The 21,802-nt window shown below is 40.6% G+C and overlaps 1 protein-coding gene across 3 annotated transcripts in view; it reads left to right on the top strand.

Annotated features, from left to right (window-relative positions):
• The window catches only part of NTRK2 (neurotrophic receptor tyrosine kinase 2), a 320,394-nt gene that overhangs the window by 202,045 nt on the left and 96,547 nt on the right, over positions 1-21,802 (top strand). The window contains exon 14 of one of the 3 annotated variants that reach the window (XM_074995168.1): positions 20,116-21,319. The exons of the other annotated variants lie outside the window; for them this stretch is intronic. Within the exon in view, the coding sequence (XP_074851269.1) occupies positions 20,116-20,126 (11 nt within the window). The 3' untranslated portion in view covers positions 20,127-21,319. Of the gene's footprint in view, positions 1-20,115; positions 21,320-21,802 lie in introns of those variants that run through there. 3 annotated transcript variants of the gene reach the window in all.

Below are 21,802 nucleotides of genomic sequence, written 5' to 3'. Positions count from 1 at the left end.
CCATTGATTTAAATGGCCTTTCAATGGCCTTCAGTTAGTCTTCCACCTCATATGAACTTGATCCAATGTATTCTCAAGAGAAGACTAATCTTACTTTGGGCCAGAACCAGAAGTCAATATTTGCATAGTATTGTTATTTACTTTCTGATGTCAAATTACTTGTGTTGTGGCTACAAATGTAAATTCACTTTGAAATATATATATATATATATATATATTTATACACACACACACACACACACACACACACACACACATATATAAAATAACACTAAAGATAGTGTTGAGATTATAGAGAGTGCCAACTGTAATTCTTCGGCCTTATTTGGTTAGTTCAGGTTTTATATTTAAAAACCTGTGTTTAATATTTAAGAAGAAGCAGAAGGTTTTGTTTTCACTTCAGATTAACAGGAATTCTGTCACATGTATATTCCCAGGCAATCAGGTTGGAGGCATGTGAAGGGAGCAGTTAAAAAAGCCCATCAAGCTTCTGCTGCTGATCTCCAAAACAGATAGTAGCTTTGCAAGTGAGCATTTTAAAAGTTGGGTGTTTTGTTGTTGTTATTGTTGAAACACTAAATATAATAGCATAGCATTGGGAGAGGGGTAGCTCAGTGGTGTGAGCATTGGCCTGCTGAACCCAGGGTTGTGAGCCCAATTATGGAGGGGGCCAGTTAGCGATGGTGGGGAGGAAAGGGGATGGTGCTTGGTCCTGCCAAGAAGGCAAGGGACTAGACTCCATGATCTCCCAAGGTTCAGTTCTATGAGATACATCTCTCCATGTATCAATTAAATTTTTTAGCAAATAATATCTTTAAAAATCATAAGCTGCAATTACAAGAGCAATATGTGCTACAGGAGCACATCAGCCACAAGTCAGCGGTCACCCACAAATATTGTGGATAGCCACTGGCACTAACATATCATAGCTGGCGTGGCAGTGATTGGTGAAATCAGAGGGTTTTTTTAAAATGATTTCCATTCTAATTAACAATTTTCAATCATTTATACCAACCTCAGTTTTTTACCTTTGAGACTAAATTGTTGTGCTCAGTCTCTTGTGATTTTTTAATGCTCCAGTAAAAATGGCTTTTTAGCATGAGCAGAATTACAACCCCTGTTTCCTACTTTTCTTCATTATAAAAAAAAACCAATTTTAATAGTCTTAGATAGACAATGGTTGAAAATTGTGGTAGAAATTACCCAAATTGACGAGCAATGCTTTTAATTGTTCCAATAAAAGTTATTCTCATTTGACCAATTATAGTGTACACTTTGTATCCCAATAGATGTTGTATCTGTTTTTTCCTTATATTCATAGGCCGTCTGATCTATTTCCCTTGGAAGTCAGTGGAAAGATTCCCATTTGACTTCATGGGGCTTTGGATCAGACCCCATGTGTGGCTACGGAATGCTATATTGTGTACTGATCTGTTTGATTGATTTAACTTTTGCAGCAAAAACTTTAGTGTGAACGCACTAGCTGGGGCCTTTGTCTTAAACATTCCACAATGTAACAGGAGCCCTCAGCCAGTCACTGTGTGATCTTTAACATGTATAAAGGCAGTGACCAGATAGGGTGACCAGATCTCCTTATAGGGACATTCCACTATTCAGGACTTTTGCTTGTATAGGGACCTATTATGCTCTACTTCCTGATTTTTCACCTTTGCTATCTAGTCACCTTAATACCAGGGCACCTACTTGCCTGTGAAACCCTGAGATAATTCCATATTGTGCGTGTAAACACAATCACCACAGATTGTCAGGCTGTCTCTGCAATGGCAACTTTGACACTTTCTGGCTTTTAATCATGCAATCTCAATGTTACTTTATTATGAAGAATTATTGTGTAATTTAACATATCCTAGAAAGTAATTCTGAGAGGCTCTCCAAATGGTCTGATATACCATATGCACTAAGATGAAATAATTTTTTGTATTTGATAAGCATAAGGCAAGCCCTGTATTTATGTATGGTGATTGGGAAATCAATTCCTGTGAAAAATAGAATTCATGAGAGGATTACAACTGCGGTGGTGAGCCCTCATGCCATTTAGAAAGACACACAAAGGACTAAGTGTATTGCAATATGATGCTCTTTTACCTCTGCTCCCAGCTATGTTAAAACACATTTTAATTGTTCTTCTGAAAGCAAACTTCCATTATGGCTTTAACAAAAATGTACGTGTTCTGTTCCAAAACAAAGAGGACACATGAGTTTAATAGGAGGCTAGAGCTCAGCTATAGAAGTATCGCATCACAATTGTGCAACACTTACTCATTTATAAAATCAACAATCTCCAGTCCTGAGAAGACTCAGGTCTTATCTACTCAGGTCTTAAGTGCGTGTGTGTGGTGGGGAGGGGTGGGGCGTGAATTTCCAAAGTGTTGTGCATTAATTGTACAGTGTAGACTCTGCTGGTGTGCAATAAAAATTCTCTATAGTGGTTTAACATAATGCCTGTTTGAAACCACCTCCTATCCCCTGCATTATGCATTACTCCACCATCTACATACGCCCTTAAATATACTAGACTGTGAGTAATACCATTGACTTGGATGGAATTATTCCCAATGTATAAAATTAAGATGGTGTGTAAATGTCATTCCATGTTTTGCAACACTGTGTGGATGAGCTGAGTGTCTGAGATATTTGGGGTTTTATTAGGTTAAACAAAGAGAACCAAGTAAATTACTACAGTCTGATAGAATCAAGACAAATCTGGTCTCTTCTACCACACAGAGTATGTCCAATAAAGAGGGTAATTTGAATTGTCTGAGACAGAAATAGTCTTCCCATGAATAATTTCACACACATACCCTCTGGCTCATTCACTCACTTTTTATTGCAGTGTTGCACCTGTCCTTCTCTGACCTGCAAACGTTCTCCTGATTTGTGTTTTTGATATTTTTTACAAGCTGTAAGCACTCATAACACTTTCCTGTTTACTGTAACACCAGTTCAAAATGTCATCTGGTTTCTCATCTCAAGTAAAATAATTAACATTTATGTTTACTTCCTATCCAGCCTCAACACAGCTGTCATCTAAGTATTAGAGACCTGATCAATGAATGGCATCATGGAATATGATTATCATTCAGGACTTTGTGTGATTGATGTTTTAGGCTGCATTTTTAGGGGGACTAAGTGGAATCACATTCCAACAGTAATGATAGATATACACACACACACACACACACACACACATGGAATTTGAAGGAGCATGTTTGCAGTGAGTAACAAGCGAAGGGTATTTTTTTTTCCATTATCCATTTAAGTGACGGTTTAATCTCTTGTCATATACCTTACCCCGTACACAGTGTGCCAAGTGCCACCATCAGCTCTGAGAAGCAAGTGTATTTTTAAAAATAGAGATCACAATAAATCCCATTTGAAGTGAGCCCACCAAAAAAACAGGCAAAAATTCATTCCTGATAAGTACCAGCATCTAAACGTCTGAGACTGAGGAGACTTCACCCCTTCACACCATCTCTCTCCTCCTAGTATGGTCACTCAAAATGATAATCAGAACTGGTGAGGTTTGGTTTCAGTAAGTACTCCAAAGTGTGGAGATGAAATCCTGGCCCTGATTTCATTAGGGGTGCTTGTCTAGACATTCACTGAGGTGATATCTACACTACAGAGATCTTTTGAAAGAAGTTCTTGCAGAAGATCTCTTCCGAAAGAACTTGTTTCGAAAGAGTGCAGCCACACACAAAAAAGTGGATCAAAAGAGTGATCTGTTCATTCAAAAGAGAGAGTCCGCATAGCCCCCACCGTTTCATAAAAACAGGCCAGGGATCAAAAAATCAGGTGCCACAAGGACTGCTCTTTTGGAAAAAAAGGGCCTGCAGAGCATCTACACACATTTTCTTTCAAAAGAAGCTTTCGAAAGGGGGTGCTCTTCCTCAAAAGGGAAAGGAAGAGCGATTTTGAAAGGAGCGCCACATTCTTTAGATTTACTTTTGAAAGACCTCTTTTTGGGTAGCTGCTCTGTGGGATCTTTCAAAGAGCCCCCTTCTTTCAAAAAATCTTTCAGAAAAACTTGCTAGTGGAGAGGCAGCCTGAATGTACTGATAGATAATTGAAAATGACCCTCCCTCTCCTATCTTCACTTGTCTGATGTATCCCATCCTAATCACCAGTGGTTAACCATCCATTTTCCACTGGCTGTCCAGCAAACCCACAAGACACTGCTCTAGCTCCTGTCCCATCTTGCTCTCCACCCTGACATGAATATTCTCACCTGCTGCTGGGCTCAGGTTCCTCTGCTTTCTATTCAGGCTCAGGCAGAAGTTTTGAGGGGTCTGGGGCAATATCTGACCCAGAGTTTCAAAGAAATTACCACAGAAGGTGTGGTGGTAGTTTGGTGGTGGCAGCTGTAGAAGCACTCGTTCTCCAGCAGCATCTCTTATCCTGGAGGGCTGGTCCCAGCCCTCTGCTCCAGATGTTGTGAACTGGCATGTGGGGTTTGGTTTGCTGCTTCTCAGAACTTAGGTTTTCAAAGGCTGGATCTACACGAGCCCCTTCCTTTCGAAAGGGGCATGTTAATGAGCAGGTTCGAAAGATGCTAATGAGGTGCTGCAATGAATATGCAGTACCTCATTAGCATAATGGCTGCCACAGCGATTCAAAAGTGTGGCTTTTTGAATCACATGCCGCCTGTGGAGACGAGACCGTCCGAAAGGACCCCCACAGTTTTTGAAGGCCCTTCTTCCTAACACCAGATAAGAAGAAGGGCTTCTGAAAACTGGAGGAGTCCTTTCGGAAGGTCCTGTCTCCATGGGTGGAGTGTGATTCAAATTGCCGTGGCTGTTATTATGCTAATGAGGCACTACATATTCATTACAGTGCCTCATTAGCATCTTTCAAACCCACTCATTAACATGCCCCTTTCAAAAGGAAGGGGCTCGTGTAGACACAGGGAAAGAGTATTTCCTGGAGCCCCATGCAGGAAGTGCTGGAGTATCAGCCCCATGTGTTAGACAATATTTGCTGGAGTTCTGTTCCAGACAGCTCCCACTGAATTTAAGCTTCACTGCCTCCCTGTCATGGCCCAGCGCACTAGATTACTATGCACAATTTGGGAGCTCACTCAAACAGGGGGCCTGGGCAAACTGCTGCCCAGCTCCCTACCATGGGTGGCCTTGCTTTTCTTTGGCTAACATGTCACTACAGAAGTCCTGAGGGTTTCTAACTAAGGGTTAAGTATCGGAGGGGTAGCTGTGTTAGTCTGGATCTGTAACAGCAACGAAGGGTCCTGTGGCACCTTACAAACTAACAGAAAAGTTTTGAGCATGAGCTTTCGTGAGCACAGACTCACTTCATCAGATGCTGGTCTTGGAAATCTGCAGGGCCAGGTATAAATAAGCCAGAGCAAGGGTGGGGATAACAAGGTTAGCTCAGTCAGCAAGGGTGAGGCTTACTACCAGCAGTTGATCTGGAGGTGTGAACACCAAGGGAGGGGAAGCTGCTTTTGTATTTAGCCAGCCATTCACAGTCTTTGTTTAAGCCTAAGCTGAGGGCGTCGAATTTGCAGATGAATTGTAGCTCAGAAATTTCTCTTTGGAGTCTGGTCCTGAAATTTTTTTGCTGTACAATAGCTACTTTTAAGTCTGCTACTGTGTGGTCTGAGAGATTGAAGTGCTCTCCTACAGGTTTTTGTATATTGCCATTTCTGATATCTGATTTGTGTGCATTTGTTCTTTTATGTAGAGACTGTCCAGTTTGTCCGAAGTATATAGCAGAGGGGCATTGCTGGCACATGATGGCATAAATTATATTGGTAGATGTGCAGCTGAATGAACCCACGATGGTGTGGCTGATCTGGTTAGGTCCTGTAATGGTGTTGCTGTTGTAGATATGTGGGCAGAGCTGGCAATGAGGTTTGTTGCGTGGATGGGTCCCTGAGTTAGAGTGATTGTGGTGTGGTGTATAGTTGCTGGTTAGGATTTGCTTCAGGTTGGCAGGTTGTCTGTGGGGAAGGACTGGCCTGCCTCCCAAGGCCTGTGGAAGTGGGGGATCATTGTCCAGGATGGGTTGTAAATCCCTGATGATGCACTGTAGAGGTTTTAGCTGAGGACTGTAGGTGATGGCTAGTGGTGTTCTGTTGGTTTCTCTCTTGGGCTTGTCCTGTAGTGAGAGGCTTCATGGCACACGTCTGGCTCTGTTGATCTGTTTTTTCACTTCCTCAGGTGGGTATTGCAGTTTCAAGAATGCTTGGTAGAGATCCTGTAGGTGTTTGTCTCTGTCGGAGGGGTTGGAGCGAATGCAGTTATATCTTAGTGCTTGGCTGTAGACAATGGATCGTGTGGTGTGTCTGGATGGAAGCTGGAGGCATGAAGGTAGGCGTAGCAGTCAGTGGGTTTATGGTACAGTGTGGTATTGATGTGGCCATCGTGTATTAGCACCGTGGTGTCCAGGAAGTGGATCTCCTGTGTGGACTGTTCCAGGCTGAGGTTGATGTTGGGGTGAAAGTTGTTGAAGTCCCGGTGGAATTCCTCCAGAGTCTCCTTCCCATGGGTCCAGATGATGAAGATGTCATCAATGTAGCATAAGTAGAGACAGGGTGTTAGTGGACGAGAGCTAAAGAAGTGCTGTTCCAGGTCAGCAATGAAAATATTGGCATATTGAGGGGCCATGTGGGTACCCATAGCTGTACCACTGATTTGAAGGTATATGTCGTCGCCAAATCTGAAATAGTTGTGTGTGAGGATAAAGTTACAGAGCTCAAGGGTTTGCATTCTGTGATGCATTGAGTAATTTAGGGCACATCAGGCTGGTTCATCTGTTCCAGCTTTAACTAAAGTCAAATAGGCAGGCCTTTTACTTGTCAGTGCCCGGCTAACTGTGATGTGCCTAGTTTCAAATGGGTTAGAATAATCCCCAACAGGATATGACAGAATGATCTTTGTTATGAGATCATGGTTGCAGTGAGCTGGGAGCAGCCTGTAGTCTCCTTACTGGCAGACCAGAGACAGACTTGTGATTCTGAATTGCAGTTCCTCCTTGAGGTTCTTCCTTCATAATCAGGGCTCTGAATAAAGGCTTAAATCATGCTTTGTCTGTTTGAGGCCCAGGCCTACACCTATAGCAACAGCAAACCAGCTGCAGTGTCTCTCATCTTCCATTTGTGCAGAGATCCCCACACAAGAGGAACATGTACAAAACTTAACACTACCCAGTATAAACCCTTCCCTCCAGCAAAAAAGTCCCCAAGAATGGACCGTCCATTTCAAACCACCTGCAGTCAACAATAGTGCCCAAAGTGGTCAAAACAAATAATCATGAATAACCTCCCACTTCTAGCCATGCGATAGCCAATATGCCTCCTGCTCACTATCGGTCTGAGGAGAAGACAGGTTTCTCAACACCTCTTACAGGTAAACACAGCTCTTTGTTGGGCCACGTGGGAATGCAAGAGCCCCTTGCAGAAAACACAATGCCAGCAATTTCCCTTTTTAAACAAGGCAATGATTAGCTTGACGGTTCCCTCTGGTCATGGTGGTGATGCTGTTGCACACAGAGAAGTTGAAAGCTGGGCCCCAAGCCTCGGCACCGTGGTATGAGTATTATTAACAGGCAGAGCTCAACAATTTTAAACAGCTCTGCCCTTCATCAATGCCATTCTGGCCTCATCCTCCTACTACACAGAAAACAAGCAGAAAACAGAATAGCAGCAAAGCCAAACAATGCTCAGTCAAAGTCTAATTAAATGGAAAAGCCTCACTGCATGATCCGTACCTGTCCAACTGGGACTAAGCTGATAGGTGTGGTTCCAAAGGTGGGTACCTTTAGCAGAGAACACCTTGCTGCCCAAATTAGCATTTTTAGTCATTGATGATCAAGATTCCCAACTGGGCTTCAATTATTATGGGGGGATAGAAATATATTTATATTTTTTCCAATCAAGTGTGTGTTTGCAGAAGATATTTGCATATCTCACTCATCAGGCTGAATATTTTCTGATTCAGCTGCTTAGGCCTTACAGTTGAATTGGCTGGATACATCACCATGCAGTCTGCATGACTTCTTGACCATCTCGTGGACTTCAGTGAAGGAAATGTTGTGCATGCCAATAATTATGCTTCACTTCAACCAAGCAGCAGATTTTTGCATTGTAGTCCATCGCAGTCGGAGTCCTACACAGTTTGCTAGTAATCTGGCTACATATTCCCTTTGCCCAGCATACAGAATGTAACAAAATAAAATTGGAAGAAATTAGAGGATTTACTACCTGGTGTTCATCTGGAATCTCAGCAGGCCACCCATTTCCTTAGTTTCACCCAAATGAAATAAATGCTTCCAAAGTCTTCAGTTAAAAGAGTTTGTTTTCCTTGCCCCCTGAAAAATTCGAAACCAAAAATATACATTCATTCATCAGCCTGTTGGTTTATAAGCCAAGCTCCTCCCTGAAGATGGATCATCAAAAATGAGAAAACACTGTGACTCTTGTGTAAGTCGGCCCTGTATTTCAGGAGTTGGCAAACTTCAGTTCTCAGTCCATCAGAGTAAGTGACTGGCACGCCTGGATGTTTTGTGTACCTGGAGTGTCTGCAGCCATGGAGCTCTGCAGTGTGTGCCATTCACTGTTCCCAGACAATGGGAGCAGTGGGGATATGGCAGCCAGCATGTTCCTAAGCCTATTCTGCTTCCCACAGTTCCCATGGGCTGGGAACAATGAATTGCAGCCACTGGGAATTAAGAAGCTCCATGCCTGACAATGTTCAAGATAAACAAAACATTCCAGCATGCCAGCAGCTTACCCTGATGGGCTGGGAGTTGAAGTTTTGCCTATCCGTTGATAAGCTTATCCCCATTTTTTGATGCTTCACATTTTTCACCAAAAGAGGTGGCTTATGAATGATTATATATGGTCATCTCCTTTCCATTTTTAACAAAAATATCACTCTTGTCCAGATTGACTTTCATGAAGCAGCACTGATCTGTACAAAACTGCTTCTTTCACTTCGACTGCATCTACACTAGAAGGGTTTTCTGAAAGATAACTGAAAGCTGGGGGCTCTGTCGAAAGACCCCGCAGAGGGTCTGCACACCAAGCTCATTCTTTCAGAAATAAATAGAAAGAATGTGGCCCCACTTTCGAACGTGCTCCTCTGGTCCCATATTAGGAAAAGCGTCCTCTTCTGAAAGAAAACGCATGTAGACGCTCCAAGGGGGCTTTTTTTATCAAAAGAACAGTCCTCATGGCACCTGATTTTTTGATCCCTGGCCCATTCTTTCAAAAGAGTGGGGGCTGTGTGGATACTCTCTTTCAAAAGAGCAGATCACTCTTTTGATCTGCTTTTTTGTGTGTGGACGAACTCCTTTGAAAGAAGTTCTTTTGGAAGAGATCTTCTGGAAGGAGTGATTTTGAAAGATCGCTGTAGTGTAGACATAGCTTTAGTGAAAGAGAAAAGCAGAAGGTCGTTACTTTTTAGCATAATATTCATGGTGCAATTATAGTTCAGCACTCAGAACGGTATGTGATCTTTCACTACTTATTTGCATGATTCTGCACTAGGATGTCCACTGCTGCGAGTGGAGCTACTGACATGAAAAAGCACTGTAAGTGCAGGTCCTTAGTACATGACCTGTGTAACTTGAGCAACCTATTGGATGAAAACTCAACCTGTGAAACAATCTTTTGGAAATTTGTTAAAAGAAAAAGTTTTGAGCTGAATTATGCCTTCCAATTTAGCAACCTAACGAACTAAACTGAAATGTGCAGCCTAATGACTAGCACACATGGAATGCCAACTTCTATGGTTGAAGTAGACACTTCATTTGTAAATTTGACAGCTCAGTTAGGCTCTTATTAAGCAAACCTTCTCTCCTCAAAAAAGCATCTAAAATATATGCTTAAAGTTAAGCACTTAAGTATTATGGAATAATGGATGGATGGACTTAAAAGGTTTTCTGAACTGAGGCCTCAGCCAGGGACAATGCTGGATCAATAAAGCAGGCAGAAAAACTGTTATACAATTGTAACCAGTGACACCAGTGAACTGGGCCATTTGCCCCAGTTATTTAGCTATTCAGTTCAGTCAAAAATGTGTCCAACACTTTGACTTGAAAATGTGTGGATAAATCAGTGACAGGCAACTGATAAATACCACTGTACACGTTGTAGTGACTGAATGACCCATCTTCAAGTCTACAGTGACTGAGGCACTTAAAAGAAGTTCATTTGTAATATATTTTGAAGGCATTTTTGTAAAATCATTCAAGTAGATTAAAAGGGCGATTCCCTCTGTGACAGCTGAAAGAAAAAAATTAAAATATAAAAAGAACTTCAATATGAAGAGCACGGGTGTGATTCTTGTTCCTGTAGAAGTTAATGGGAGCAAGAGCAGACCCCTGCTTCTGTATTCACTGGCCCAGTGGGAATTTTGGCTCAGCCAAAAATGCATACTGAGGAAGAAAAATAACATGTAGCCGTTGAGAACATGAGTGCAAAATAAGAAAAGAATAAATTCCAAACTATATAGTTTGCATTTCAACACATAATGAATTCAACTGTGTGACATCATTCCTTTGGCATAAAAAGTCTAATAAATCTTGGAGTGAGAGAGGGAGAAACAAATATAGCCAAAATGATTCATAAATACATCAAACATCACATTCTTTTCTGTTCTTTATCAGAGATTGCCTCACTGTTAAGAAGTTTGTGCTTGCTTGATGTGCCTGAACTCAGGTTAAACTGTTCCAAAGATCAGCTTGGAGAAAATGAATGATTGTTAGCATTACAATCCATAATAAATGTTGATTAAAACAGTCTATTACTTCTTGTGGTTACAGCAGAAGCAGCATTGTTTCCAAGCGAGGCAGTTTTTATGCCACTTAGACAAGAAAATGCCTATAAGAAAATGAGGTGCCTGATACTGTATGAGAGTTAATATTGAGATGAGTGGAGTAGATTCTGTTCCACACTGGGGTGTGAAAGGATCAGAATTTCTCCAGCATAGAAAGGACGGAAAGATATATAAGGGGAGATACAGAGTGGGAAGTGGCTTTTGGGTATTGGGTATTGTGAGCTATAGAACATCTCATTGACAGCTGTGAAGATATATGCTAGGTGCTGTGTCAGTCCAGAATCCAAACAGATTTGTGAGTCCTATTTGTGAGTCCAGCGATGGCTGATCAGCCCAATTCTGGAGCTGCAGATCTTATCGCAGAAGATGCAGGTGTTAGTAGCTGTTGGAGGGGCACAGGGCAGTTTTTGACTCTCTTTTCTTCTTCTCCACCTGTTCTCAACTGTACTGTGGTGGGACCTCTCAAGTTGTGCTACCCCCTCATGGATTACTGTTCTCCACTGGGGACAGTCTTGAGCAAGGTTCTCCCAAGTATCAACACCGATGCTGCCCTTTCTCATGTGTGCCTTCAGCATGTCCTTATTTCGCTTCCGCAGGCCCCAACACTCCTCTGTCCTTCCTCCAAATCAGAAAACCAAATACATGCATGCATATAGTAGCATTGGAATGACCACTGCACAGTCTACAAGGAGTGTTGTCTTGGGATAGATGTCCCAGTTATTGAAAACCATTTGTCTCAGGCAGGCGAAAGCAGGGCTTGCACGGCTCAGATGATGCTGGATTTCAGTGTCAACTTTAGTGGAAAGACAACTTCCAAGATATGGAAAGTGCTCCACATTTTCCAGCAGTTCTCCACTGACTTCAATAGAAGTTGCATGAGATTGTCCCACTGGTGGAGCACCTCAATCTTGTTGATGTTCAGTGTGAGGCCAAGATTCTCATATGCTTCTGCTAAGGCACTGAAGGTGGTCTGAAGGGCTGTGGGAGAAAGAGCAACAACCATATTGTCATCCACGTACTGAAGCGCCATGATAGAGGAGTTTTAGATTATGTTTCTAGGGATTCTCGGTATCTTTGGTTGCTTTTATCTTGTACATGTGAGAAAGAAACTTTGACTTAATCCTCATCATTGTGCAGGTGCCGCCCCTCCCCCCCCGTGCCCCTGATGAACGTGTTTCCCTTTGCACTTATCTGAGCCATTGTATCTCTGGAGATCATGCAGTTGTCATACTTCTTTCCATACAGATCTAAAAATTTACAGGGAAGTACGCTGAAAAGATAACTTTATTTCAGCCATTGCTGATGATCCCTATTCCATTGGAAAGTGACCTTCCACTTAATAAAAGTCATCTGTATTATCTAGCTCAGCCAACTTGTTTGCCTGCCGGAATCACCTCTGCAACTAATTTTTATGCTTTCTGGGGATATTTCTTACCAGTTTGTTTAGGATTTTATGCTTATGATTTTTATATTTTTCCCATTTTGCCACAGCATTCTTGAGAAGCCTGAAGTTGGGCCAGGCTGATGAATAAACATAATGCAAACCAAGGCTGGCTTCTTTTCCTTGCAGTAATGGCTTCTTTCCAAGGGCCTGATCCAAAATTGATGTCCCATTAAAATCATAGAATAGTGGAATACTAGGACTGGTGTGAACCGCAACAGATTATCTAGTCCAGTCTCCTGCACTCACAGCAGGATCAAGCACCACCTCGATCATTGCTGATAGATGTTTATCTGACCTGCTCTTAAATGTCTTAAGTGATGGAGATTCCACAACCTCCCTAGGCAATTTCTGCCAGTGTTTGACCACCCTGACAGTTAGGAAGTTTTTTCCTAATGTTCAGCTTAATCCTCACTTGTTGCAATTTAAGCCCATTGCTTCTTGTCCTACCCTCAGGCTGTGGCCACACAAGCCCCTCCATTTGGAAGGGGCATGGTAATGAGGCACTTTGGCAGATGCTAATGAGGCACTTCCATGAATATGCAGCACCTCTTTAGCATAATGGCAGCCATGTATGCTTCAAAAGTGTCGCTTTTGAAATGCACACGGCCCATGTAGCTGGAGGCCTTTCAAAATGACCCCCTGATTTCAAAAGCCCCTTCTTCCCATTTACCCAAGTACCTCATTACCATGTCCCCTCCAAAAGGAGGGGGCTAACGTGGCCGCAGCCTCAGAGTTTAAGGAAAATAATTTTTCTCCTTCCCCCTTGTAACACCCTTCTAGGTACTTGAAAGCTGTTATCATGTCTCCATCCAGTCTTTTCTTTTCCAGACTAAACAACCTAAGTCTTTCAATCATCAACCATAGATCATGTTTTCTAGACCTTTAATAATTTCTGTTGCTCTTTGCTGGACCATCTGAAATTTCTCCACGTCTTTCTTGAAATGTGGTGCCCGGAATTGGACACAGTACTCAAAATGAAGACTTATCAGTTCAGAGTAGAACCAAAGAATTACTTCTCACGTCTGGCTTACGATACTCCTGTTAATGCATCCCAGAAAGATGTTTTCTTTTTTCTTATTTTTATTTAGCTTGTGCTCCACTATGACCCCTAGAACCGTTTTTGCAGTACTCCTTCCTAGACAGTCACTTTCCATTTTGCTTGTGTGAAACTGTTCTTTCCTAAGTGGAATATTTTGCCGTTGTCCTTGCTGAAATTCCTCCTGATTGCCTCAGACCATTTGTCCAGATCAATTTAAATTATAATCTTATCCTCCAAATTACTTGCAACCTCTCCCAGCTTCGTGTCATCCTCAAATTTATAAGCGTACTTTCTATGCCATTGTCTAAATCATTGATGAAGATATTGAGAAGAACTGGTCCCAAAAGTGATCCCCAAGGAATCTCACTTGTTATGCCCTTCCAGCATGACTATGAACCATTGATAATTAGTCTCTGAGAATGGTTATCCAACCAGCTATGCACCCACCATAAGCCCATCTACATTGTATTTCCCTAATTTATTGATAAGAAGGTCATGCAAGACTGTATCAAATGCTTTACTAAACTCTAGATATATCACATCTACCAATTCCCCCTTATCCACAAAGCTTGTTATCCTACCAAAGAAAGCTATCAGGTTGGTTTGGCATGATTTGTTCTTGACAAATCCATGTTAACTGTTACTTATTACCTTGTTATCTTCCAGACGTTTGCAGGGGGATTCCTTAATTATTTGCTCCATTATCTTTCTGGCACAGAACTTAAGCTGACTGCTGTGTAGTTTCCTGGGTTGTCTCTATTTTCTTTTCTATAAATGGGCACTATTTTTGCCTTTCTCTAGTTTTCTGAAATCGACAGAAGACTAGAGATTTCAGTTTAATTTGAATCAGGCCCAGGGTGCATAAAATAGGATATTTCAAATAACCTACAATATTTGGGTTTTGTATATTGATTTTTAATATATCTAACCCATGAAACATTCTGTACTTTCGCTATACATGCTGTGCTGCAGTGGGAGGTCTATACTGGGCAGGGTCTTGTTTCATATGCATGAAGAATCAATGTGTACAGTGTCTTATAGGATGGTGTCAGAACTAGTGGCCCCGGCAGTGTAATGGAAGCTTTGTCATCATCCCCTGAGAATGTGTTGGAGATTAATTGAATAGCATGCATCAAAAGTATACACAGTTTTTTTTTAAAAAAAGATCTAGGTGTTATTTTTAACATTGCTAAGTAAGTTTATGGAGCAACTTAGGAATTTTACTGGTGCTTTTTCATGTGGTTTACAGAAGGGGGCTTTGCCCAAGCATATGATACTTATTTTGCACCATATAAAAAGGGTTGCTATTGAAAAACCATGCCCACCTTCAGTAAACTCTTGGCTTCATCAGCTGTATGTTTCCATCCAAACTTCCCTAAAATTCTTTAGGAAACATTTTGATATGTTGTATCTGGGTTTCCTTTACATGTATGCAAACGCAAGTCAAAGTCTGTGTCATTTGTCAGCTAAACCAATTCAAGTGCTGAGTTCTTGAAACTCAGTTTGCATGTTCCATGATCTCAATTGCAGAAGAATAAAACCTCAGCTGACAGCACAAAGGTTGACTGAATGTCCCAAAGTAAGTATTGAGAGCAAAAATGTCTTCCTGCATGGCTTCTTTCTATCCTAAAACGTTGCATTCTTACTGAGAAGAGAGAGGGGCAGTTATTTTGGAAGAAATAGGGTCTAAAATACAAGATTGGATGATATTTTAGACTGAACACCCATCTAATACCTGAGGCTTCTATGGTGAGGCAATGGATACTGATATAGAAACTTTAATATGAACATTCTAAGGCCACAGTCATCAAAAGGACCTCAACTCCATCCCGGTTCCCTTCCTGAAATGCTCTGTAGTCTTAACTTTATTAAGTTCTCTTAAGTCACATCACAGTTCCAAGTGCTAGCTGAACTTCTAGCTTTGCACAGCATTTTAGTAGCTTGAAAAACACACCATAGTTAATCATGCTAAGAAAGTCACATATTAAAATGTACTTGAAACCATTCCAGCCAAAAGCATCACATACTATTTGCTTTGTATTTCTAGTCAGTGTCAACTCTGCTTGTCTCTGACGAAAGTTTATTTGGAATTAGTTTTTATAAATTAAAGAGTCATGTAGTATTGTGCAGCTGAGCAGTTCTGCAGCCTGATGCAGCAGAAGTATTGAAATTCTCTTTACATATTACAGGTTGAACCTCTCTCATCCAGCATCCTTGGGACCTGACTGGTGTCAGATGAGAGAATTTGCTGGACAATGGGAGGTCAATATTGTCTAGCACATTACCAACACTTCCACTGCTTACTGGGTTCTTAGAAGACATTTAGGGATAAATTACAGCTAAATAACAGCACAGAGAACTGACAGCCAAGAGTGGTGGCAGTAAACAAACTTTTAGAGACCACGGAAAACTTGGCCACGCCCCTGATAAGTGGTCGTCCAGCTAGCTAAAATCATGCCAGATTATGTAGTTTGCTGGATGAGAGAGTTGTGGATTAGAGAGGTTCAACCTGTATGTTTAGATAGGAATATTTGCAGGATGGTCTTAAATAAAATGACTCCTTTGGGCACATGAGATTTATTCAATGTAATTCCATCATTGCAATCCACAGCAGAGGATGGCTTGTTTCAGCTGGGACAGGATCCCTGTTTTTGTCCTCATGAAATAAGTCACTAAAACAAATTTTCAGGAAAAAAATCTGTAATTAATGATGTATAGATTAAAGAAATGCAAACCTTACAACATAGCACATACATACAGATAAATTAATATATCTAATCTCTTAAAATAACAGTTATAATAATGAAATATACAACAAAGGATATACCATGGACACTCTTTAAAATTTACCAATTAACTTTGATAAATAGATATCATTCCCTGTGGGTTAACTGTATTTCCTGTACTTTCCCATGCTTTACAATAAGGAATATCTTTTAAAGCTCAATGCTGCAAGTTCTGAGAACAAATTATTTGATATTTGGGTGTTGTCTAAAGCAACTGTCTTGTTGGTATGAGTGACCAAAGTTCATGGCACTCGTCATAATAAATATGAACTGTTACAATCACTAATAAAATCATTAAATGGGACAAAACTGGGCTGGCATCACAAAGCTGAAGCACATAATTGATGTTCAGACAGTAGAGAAACTACAGGACAAAAATAGAAAGCCCATGATTTGCAAGCATCCAAGCAATAACCCCAAAAGGCTCCAGGAAGTGGTACCCAGTGGTGTGTACAATTTCCCTCTTCAAGACAAAGAGAAGGAAGGAGAGGATGGGGAGAAGACATGATATGAAGATAAGAAATCCAAAAGGACAGGCCTAGTGGTCATTAACTCATCACATCATTATGTTTCTAATTAAGGCAGCATTTTTCAGCTGTGCCACTCAAAAATTCAGGAAATTAAAGTTACTAAAAAGGTTTCTACCTCCCTCACAGTGTGACTGAAGAATTGGGGGTTCAGAAGCAAAAGACTTGGGAGAGTTAGCTTGCTTTGATACATTGCCTGACTTGTTAACTGCTGTCATGTGTGATGAAAGGCCTTTTTAATTGCCTTTCTCTAGAACGATTTGTTCATTGCTGCTTTCCTTCTCTCCTGCATTTCATTGTGACAGGCAGATAATTGAATGGTTTGGTCAGGTTATGAAAGGCATTCTAGCCACTCTTCTGACCAGCCAGAACTCTGGCTACAATTAACAGAAACAGAGATCAGCATGGCAGGACCTCCTATCAGTTGCTTCAGACACACGTTGATATGGCTTTGTAGTTTTTAAACTGAAAACTCTAAAAGTTAGAGGAATTTTCCCTTGAAACACTGATCATGTTATAAAATGTTGCTGATCTTTGAGGAGTATGGGAGGATCAATAAAGCAGAGGACAGCAGAGAAACATAAAGCTCCTAAGTTTTTTTCCTATTTTTTAATCCCTTCTCATAACCCTGCCATTGAAGATGTCTGTGAGGAAAGAGTGGTGACTGCTCAGAAGGCAAGTAATAAGGGAAACTTACTGAACTTAATGAAGGAAAAAATATTGACTTAATTGCTTAAATGTGTAGCTGAGAGTTCAGAAGATATTCCTGGTTTGCCATCATAGTGGAAATATAGATAAGAGCTGCTGAAAGATATTTTTATTTTTTTATTAATGTTAGTATAAAACACAGGTAACACTGAATGAAGAACTCTAACGCCCAGTATTCACTGTAAGCCAAAAGAGAAGAATTAATACAGAAGTTACTGTTTTGTTCCAAAGTTCTGCTATTTTGTTGGAATGACAGATGCATGTGCTGCCTCAGTGAAAGGGAAGACTATGCACATATGGAAGGTTTATATATTTATATATATTTCCGGTAATGCAAAGCTAAATTTCAAAATCTGTTTTTCTGATTGTTTTGGTTTTCACTGTGAAAGGTAATAGATTTTCATAGGAGATGGAGTTGAATCACACTGTTCAGAGGTGGATACAAAGTACATCAGGGTTCAGGTGTATTCCAAATCTTGGTTTTTGGTTCATGCCCTTCTCTTGCTTTTACCCAGTTGTGCTAACAATTTTTGTTATTGATGCTAATTAATGCTGAGTTCTGGCTTCCATTCTCAGCACCTTTTCAGGCACACATAATTTTTCCAAACAGATTTCTTTGAGAATTAAATTTTCTCTGCTTTTTTATTTATTCATTTTTTATCAGAAGGGAGTGATTTCTGGCTAATAACTGAGAAAAAGTCATTCTAACTGAATTTTGTGGGACCCCATGGTGCTATACAGATCAGCCTGCATACTTCTTTTTTGAGGCTTCCCACCCACTCCTTGTGTGCTGATAACCTTGACTGCCTGGTTTCTACATGAAAACACAGGAGACAGAACATGTAGGCTCCTTGTATATTCATCTAGAACTAGGACCACCCAGATTTTACTGAATTATTTCATATTCTGCACAGAATCAGTGTTGATATATGTTACAGTTGAGATTTTAAATGCACAGAAGTAAAGCTGTTCAAAAACCAAACTTTTCCTTTCATGGGAAATGTCAACATTTCAAAGTAACTTTTAATTTCAAAACAGAATAAAAGTCAAAACACTGGCATTTTTCAGGAAACAAAAAAAAACCACAGAAATTTCAAATTACAAATGTTCAGCAAAATTGAAATGGTTTACTGTTTGGAAATGACATTTTTATTTCAAATGAATAGTAAGAAACAGTTTTATTTCTTCTGAATCAACTTTTTGTAATGAAAAAATGTATTTTATTTTGAAATGTTGATTCAAAACATAAAAATTTGCTTTGATTCTTTCAACTGGAAAATAAAAAAATATAATTCAACTCAAGATTTCCCTATAGAGAATGTCTGCTTCAATTAAGCTACATTTTGTAGTGGGAAATTGTTCAATACAATAATTTTAACCAACCTTACACAAGGCTTCATGATCAGAAGCATAATTTTGAATGTCCTGACATTCACATGTTTTAAAATATGAAGCATTGCATCACATTTTTACACTTATTTTTCTTTAACATCTTTGCTTGTTGTTGGGGGAAGGGTAAACTATAAAAACGTAGTTGTATATATACGCATGTAAAGTCATATTGGACAGCTCTTTTGGTTTACATGGGTGACAGTCAGTTGAAGTTGATGAAGCTGTACCCATGGAAAACAGCAGAGAATTTGTCCGCTGAGTGTGATCACTCTGTTGCAAATTGCAATTGATGCACACTCATTTGCGTGTACCTGGATTAACTTCCTGCATTCCAGCATGATGTTAGAGGGTAGTGAAAGTGCTTATGCATTTATTATTTTCAAACTAAATTTCTTCAGCTAAGGCAGTTGCCATTATCATAACCTAGACTTGGGAAAAGTTTGACATTTTAAGGAAACTCATTTTGAGTTATCCAGTAGAATAAAATGACATGACTATTATTTTTTAACATTACAATAAATAAAAAATAACTAAATGGGATTTTACCTTACTTTCAAAATAAATCAAACCAACAACAAATAACTTCACGTGGATTGGTGGGGAAAATGCCAGCAGGAGGAATGTCAGCCCAAAATGCAATTGTTCTTAATTAATTCCTGAAATTAAGGCTCATCATGTAAAGACCATCCCTTCAATTACTTATATCACTATCATAACTCTATCATGCAGTGTTTATATTGCATATTTATGCAATATATTTAGTTACACTGTAGGAGAAAAATAGATTACAACTTATCCTGTAAGGCAGAAATTTATTTCTTCTGCTTGACTTTCCAGTAATGCTGGGGTTTTCCCTTCTTGTCTGTGCTAGCATTCTTTTCCTTGAAAGGAGAGGAAAGCACAATTAATTATTATTTATTATTTCTTGTTTGTGTCATATTACCAACTTAAGGCCCTAAGCACACCAGGGCACCATTGTGGTCGGCACTCTACTAACATATGGTAACGAGTAGACCCTGCCTCAAAGAGCTTAAAAGCTCAGGCCCTGATCCTGCAATCTTTTGCCCTGTGGCAGATTGTTGAGCCTGCGTTCAATACATTGCTGAATCAGGGTTGACTGGACAAGACAGACAAAGGATGAAGAGAAGCAGATGTATTGTCTCCATTTTATAAATGGGCAACTGAGGCATGTAGAGTTTAAGTGCCTCACCCAAGGTTGCACAGGAAATCTGTGGCAGACCCAGGCACTGAGGCCAGATCTCCTGATTTGCAATCCAGCACCTCAGCCAAACCCATCCTTTTTTCTGGTATAACATTCCCATTGGCCTCACAAGCAGAAATTTCTACCCAACGAGATTTTTAGTTGAATTCTGCTGTTGATCAGTTTCTTTCTCACCAATAGGTGGAAACTGACATCCGGTTTCTCAGGTGACACAAGGAACGATTCTGCCAGCCCCAAATGAGGCAGGAAAAACATCATACAGAACAAGGATTTTTCCATAAGAAACTGTACCATAGCAACTGAAAAGAACTTGAAGCATATGATCACACTTTCTCTGCTTGTTGTAGCCTGTTCACTGATGTAACAGGATATCACAAATGTGAAGACCTGTTTTTTCTTATTCCTTTTGGCGAGGGTAATGAATGCTTTAACCATTACTGCTTGATCATGGTGAATTTATTGCAAAATTCTGTAATCTTTCCAGATCCATATCTGATGTCCAAGTCAACAGCCACAACTTATGCATTAGCAAGTGTTGTCATGCTGCAGCTGCGGGTTGGAGGGTAGGGGTTGAGGAATCTGAACCTACAAACATCAATAATAAGAATCTCAGGCTTTTTAAGATCCAGGATCACTAACCAAATGGGACACAGAAGTGGGCAGCCAGTTGTGCATTGTGTCACACCAAACATAAAGTGTGGTCACTAAGAAGATGAGAATAATAAGCTAGGAAAAGTTTCTTTTTCTACAATACCCGTTATTATCTCCCCACATCTGCCAAAAAAAAAAAAAGAAAAGAAAAGACAAGAAAGAAAAAGATTGGGCAGCAGCAGTGCCAGCAGCCACTGCAAGCCCTACAGCAAGGTGGGACTGGGGGGACCCAGCTCCGCACATTGGAAGGGTGGAGCCAAGAGCAGAAGGGGTAGGGCCTAGGGCATTTGGCCCTTAGCACCACTCAGTCTGCTGCACTGCCCCTCCCCCAACAGCCGTGTGCTGCAGCAATTCAAAGGAGCCTGGAGTTCTAGCCACTGCCAAAGTAGCAGAGGCCTGGAGTTCCTGGCCCCTTTGAAACACCAGGTCTAGGGCAGTTGCCACCCTTACCCACTCCTTCCCCTGACAGCAAGCCTATTGGCCAGCATAAAAGAGGAGGCCAAGGCTGCAACAACAAGCCGCTATGCCATCGGCTGTGAGGCAGGGGAAATAGACAGTTTCTTGCTGAACTATGGACAGTGGTTAGTCAGTGATACGCAAACTCACAGAATGGAGCTTTCTCTAGACAGATGTTTGGCCAGTTGCTGAGCAGCTGCTACAGGCTTTTCAAGGTTAATGAATCTAAATTAACAGTACCTAAAATCCTTAAGTGGGAAAATGGGAGGAAATCTGATTAGTACTGCAAATCAACTGAGGTTCAGAGATTTCCTTTCTTTTGAACTGGAATGAGTTAGTCATCCTCTTTTCCCTTTTATCTAGAGTTCATGATGCTTTACCCTTTCCACATTTAATCTTTCCCCTGCTTTCCTTTTTTCAACCCCATCAGCCTCCAACAATTCACCCTGACACTTCTCATTGTAGACAGTAACCCTGTGCTGAAAATATGTGTCACTTTCCTGTCTGACCAGTGAGAAACATAGTACATTAATAACGTGGTGAATTTCTTCTTTGTCTATTTCCTTTGGCTCAAAGAAATAACTTCCCAAGATTATCAGGATATTTTGACTGCAGCAGGCTGCACCTCTTGTAATCCTTCACTAGAAGGGACATTATGATTCTCATCCGAATCCCATGGAGGCCAGTGAAAGGATGCCCATTGATTTTAATGAAAATTGCATCAGGCTGTCTTATTGGAGATGGGCCTGAAGCACAGAAG

This window comes from Carettochelys insculpta, chromosome 5 (assembly GCF_033958435.1).
Source record: "Carettochelys insculpta isolate YL-2023 chromosome 5, ASM3395843v1, whole genome shotgun sequence".
Classification (NCBI taxonomy): Eukaryota; Metazoa; Chordata; order Testudines; family Carettochelyidae; genus Carettochelys; species Carettochelys insculpta.
This window is presented reverse-complemented; position numbering and strand designations above follow the sequence as displayed.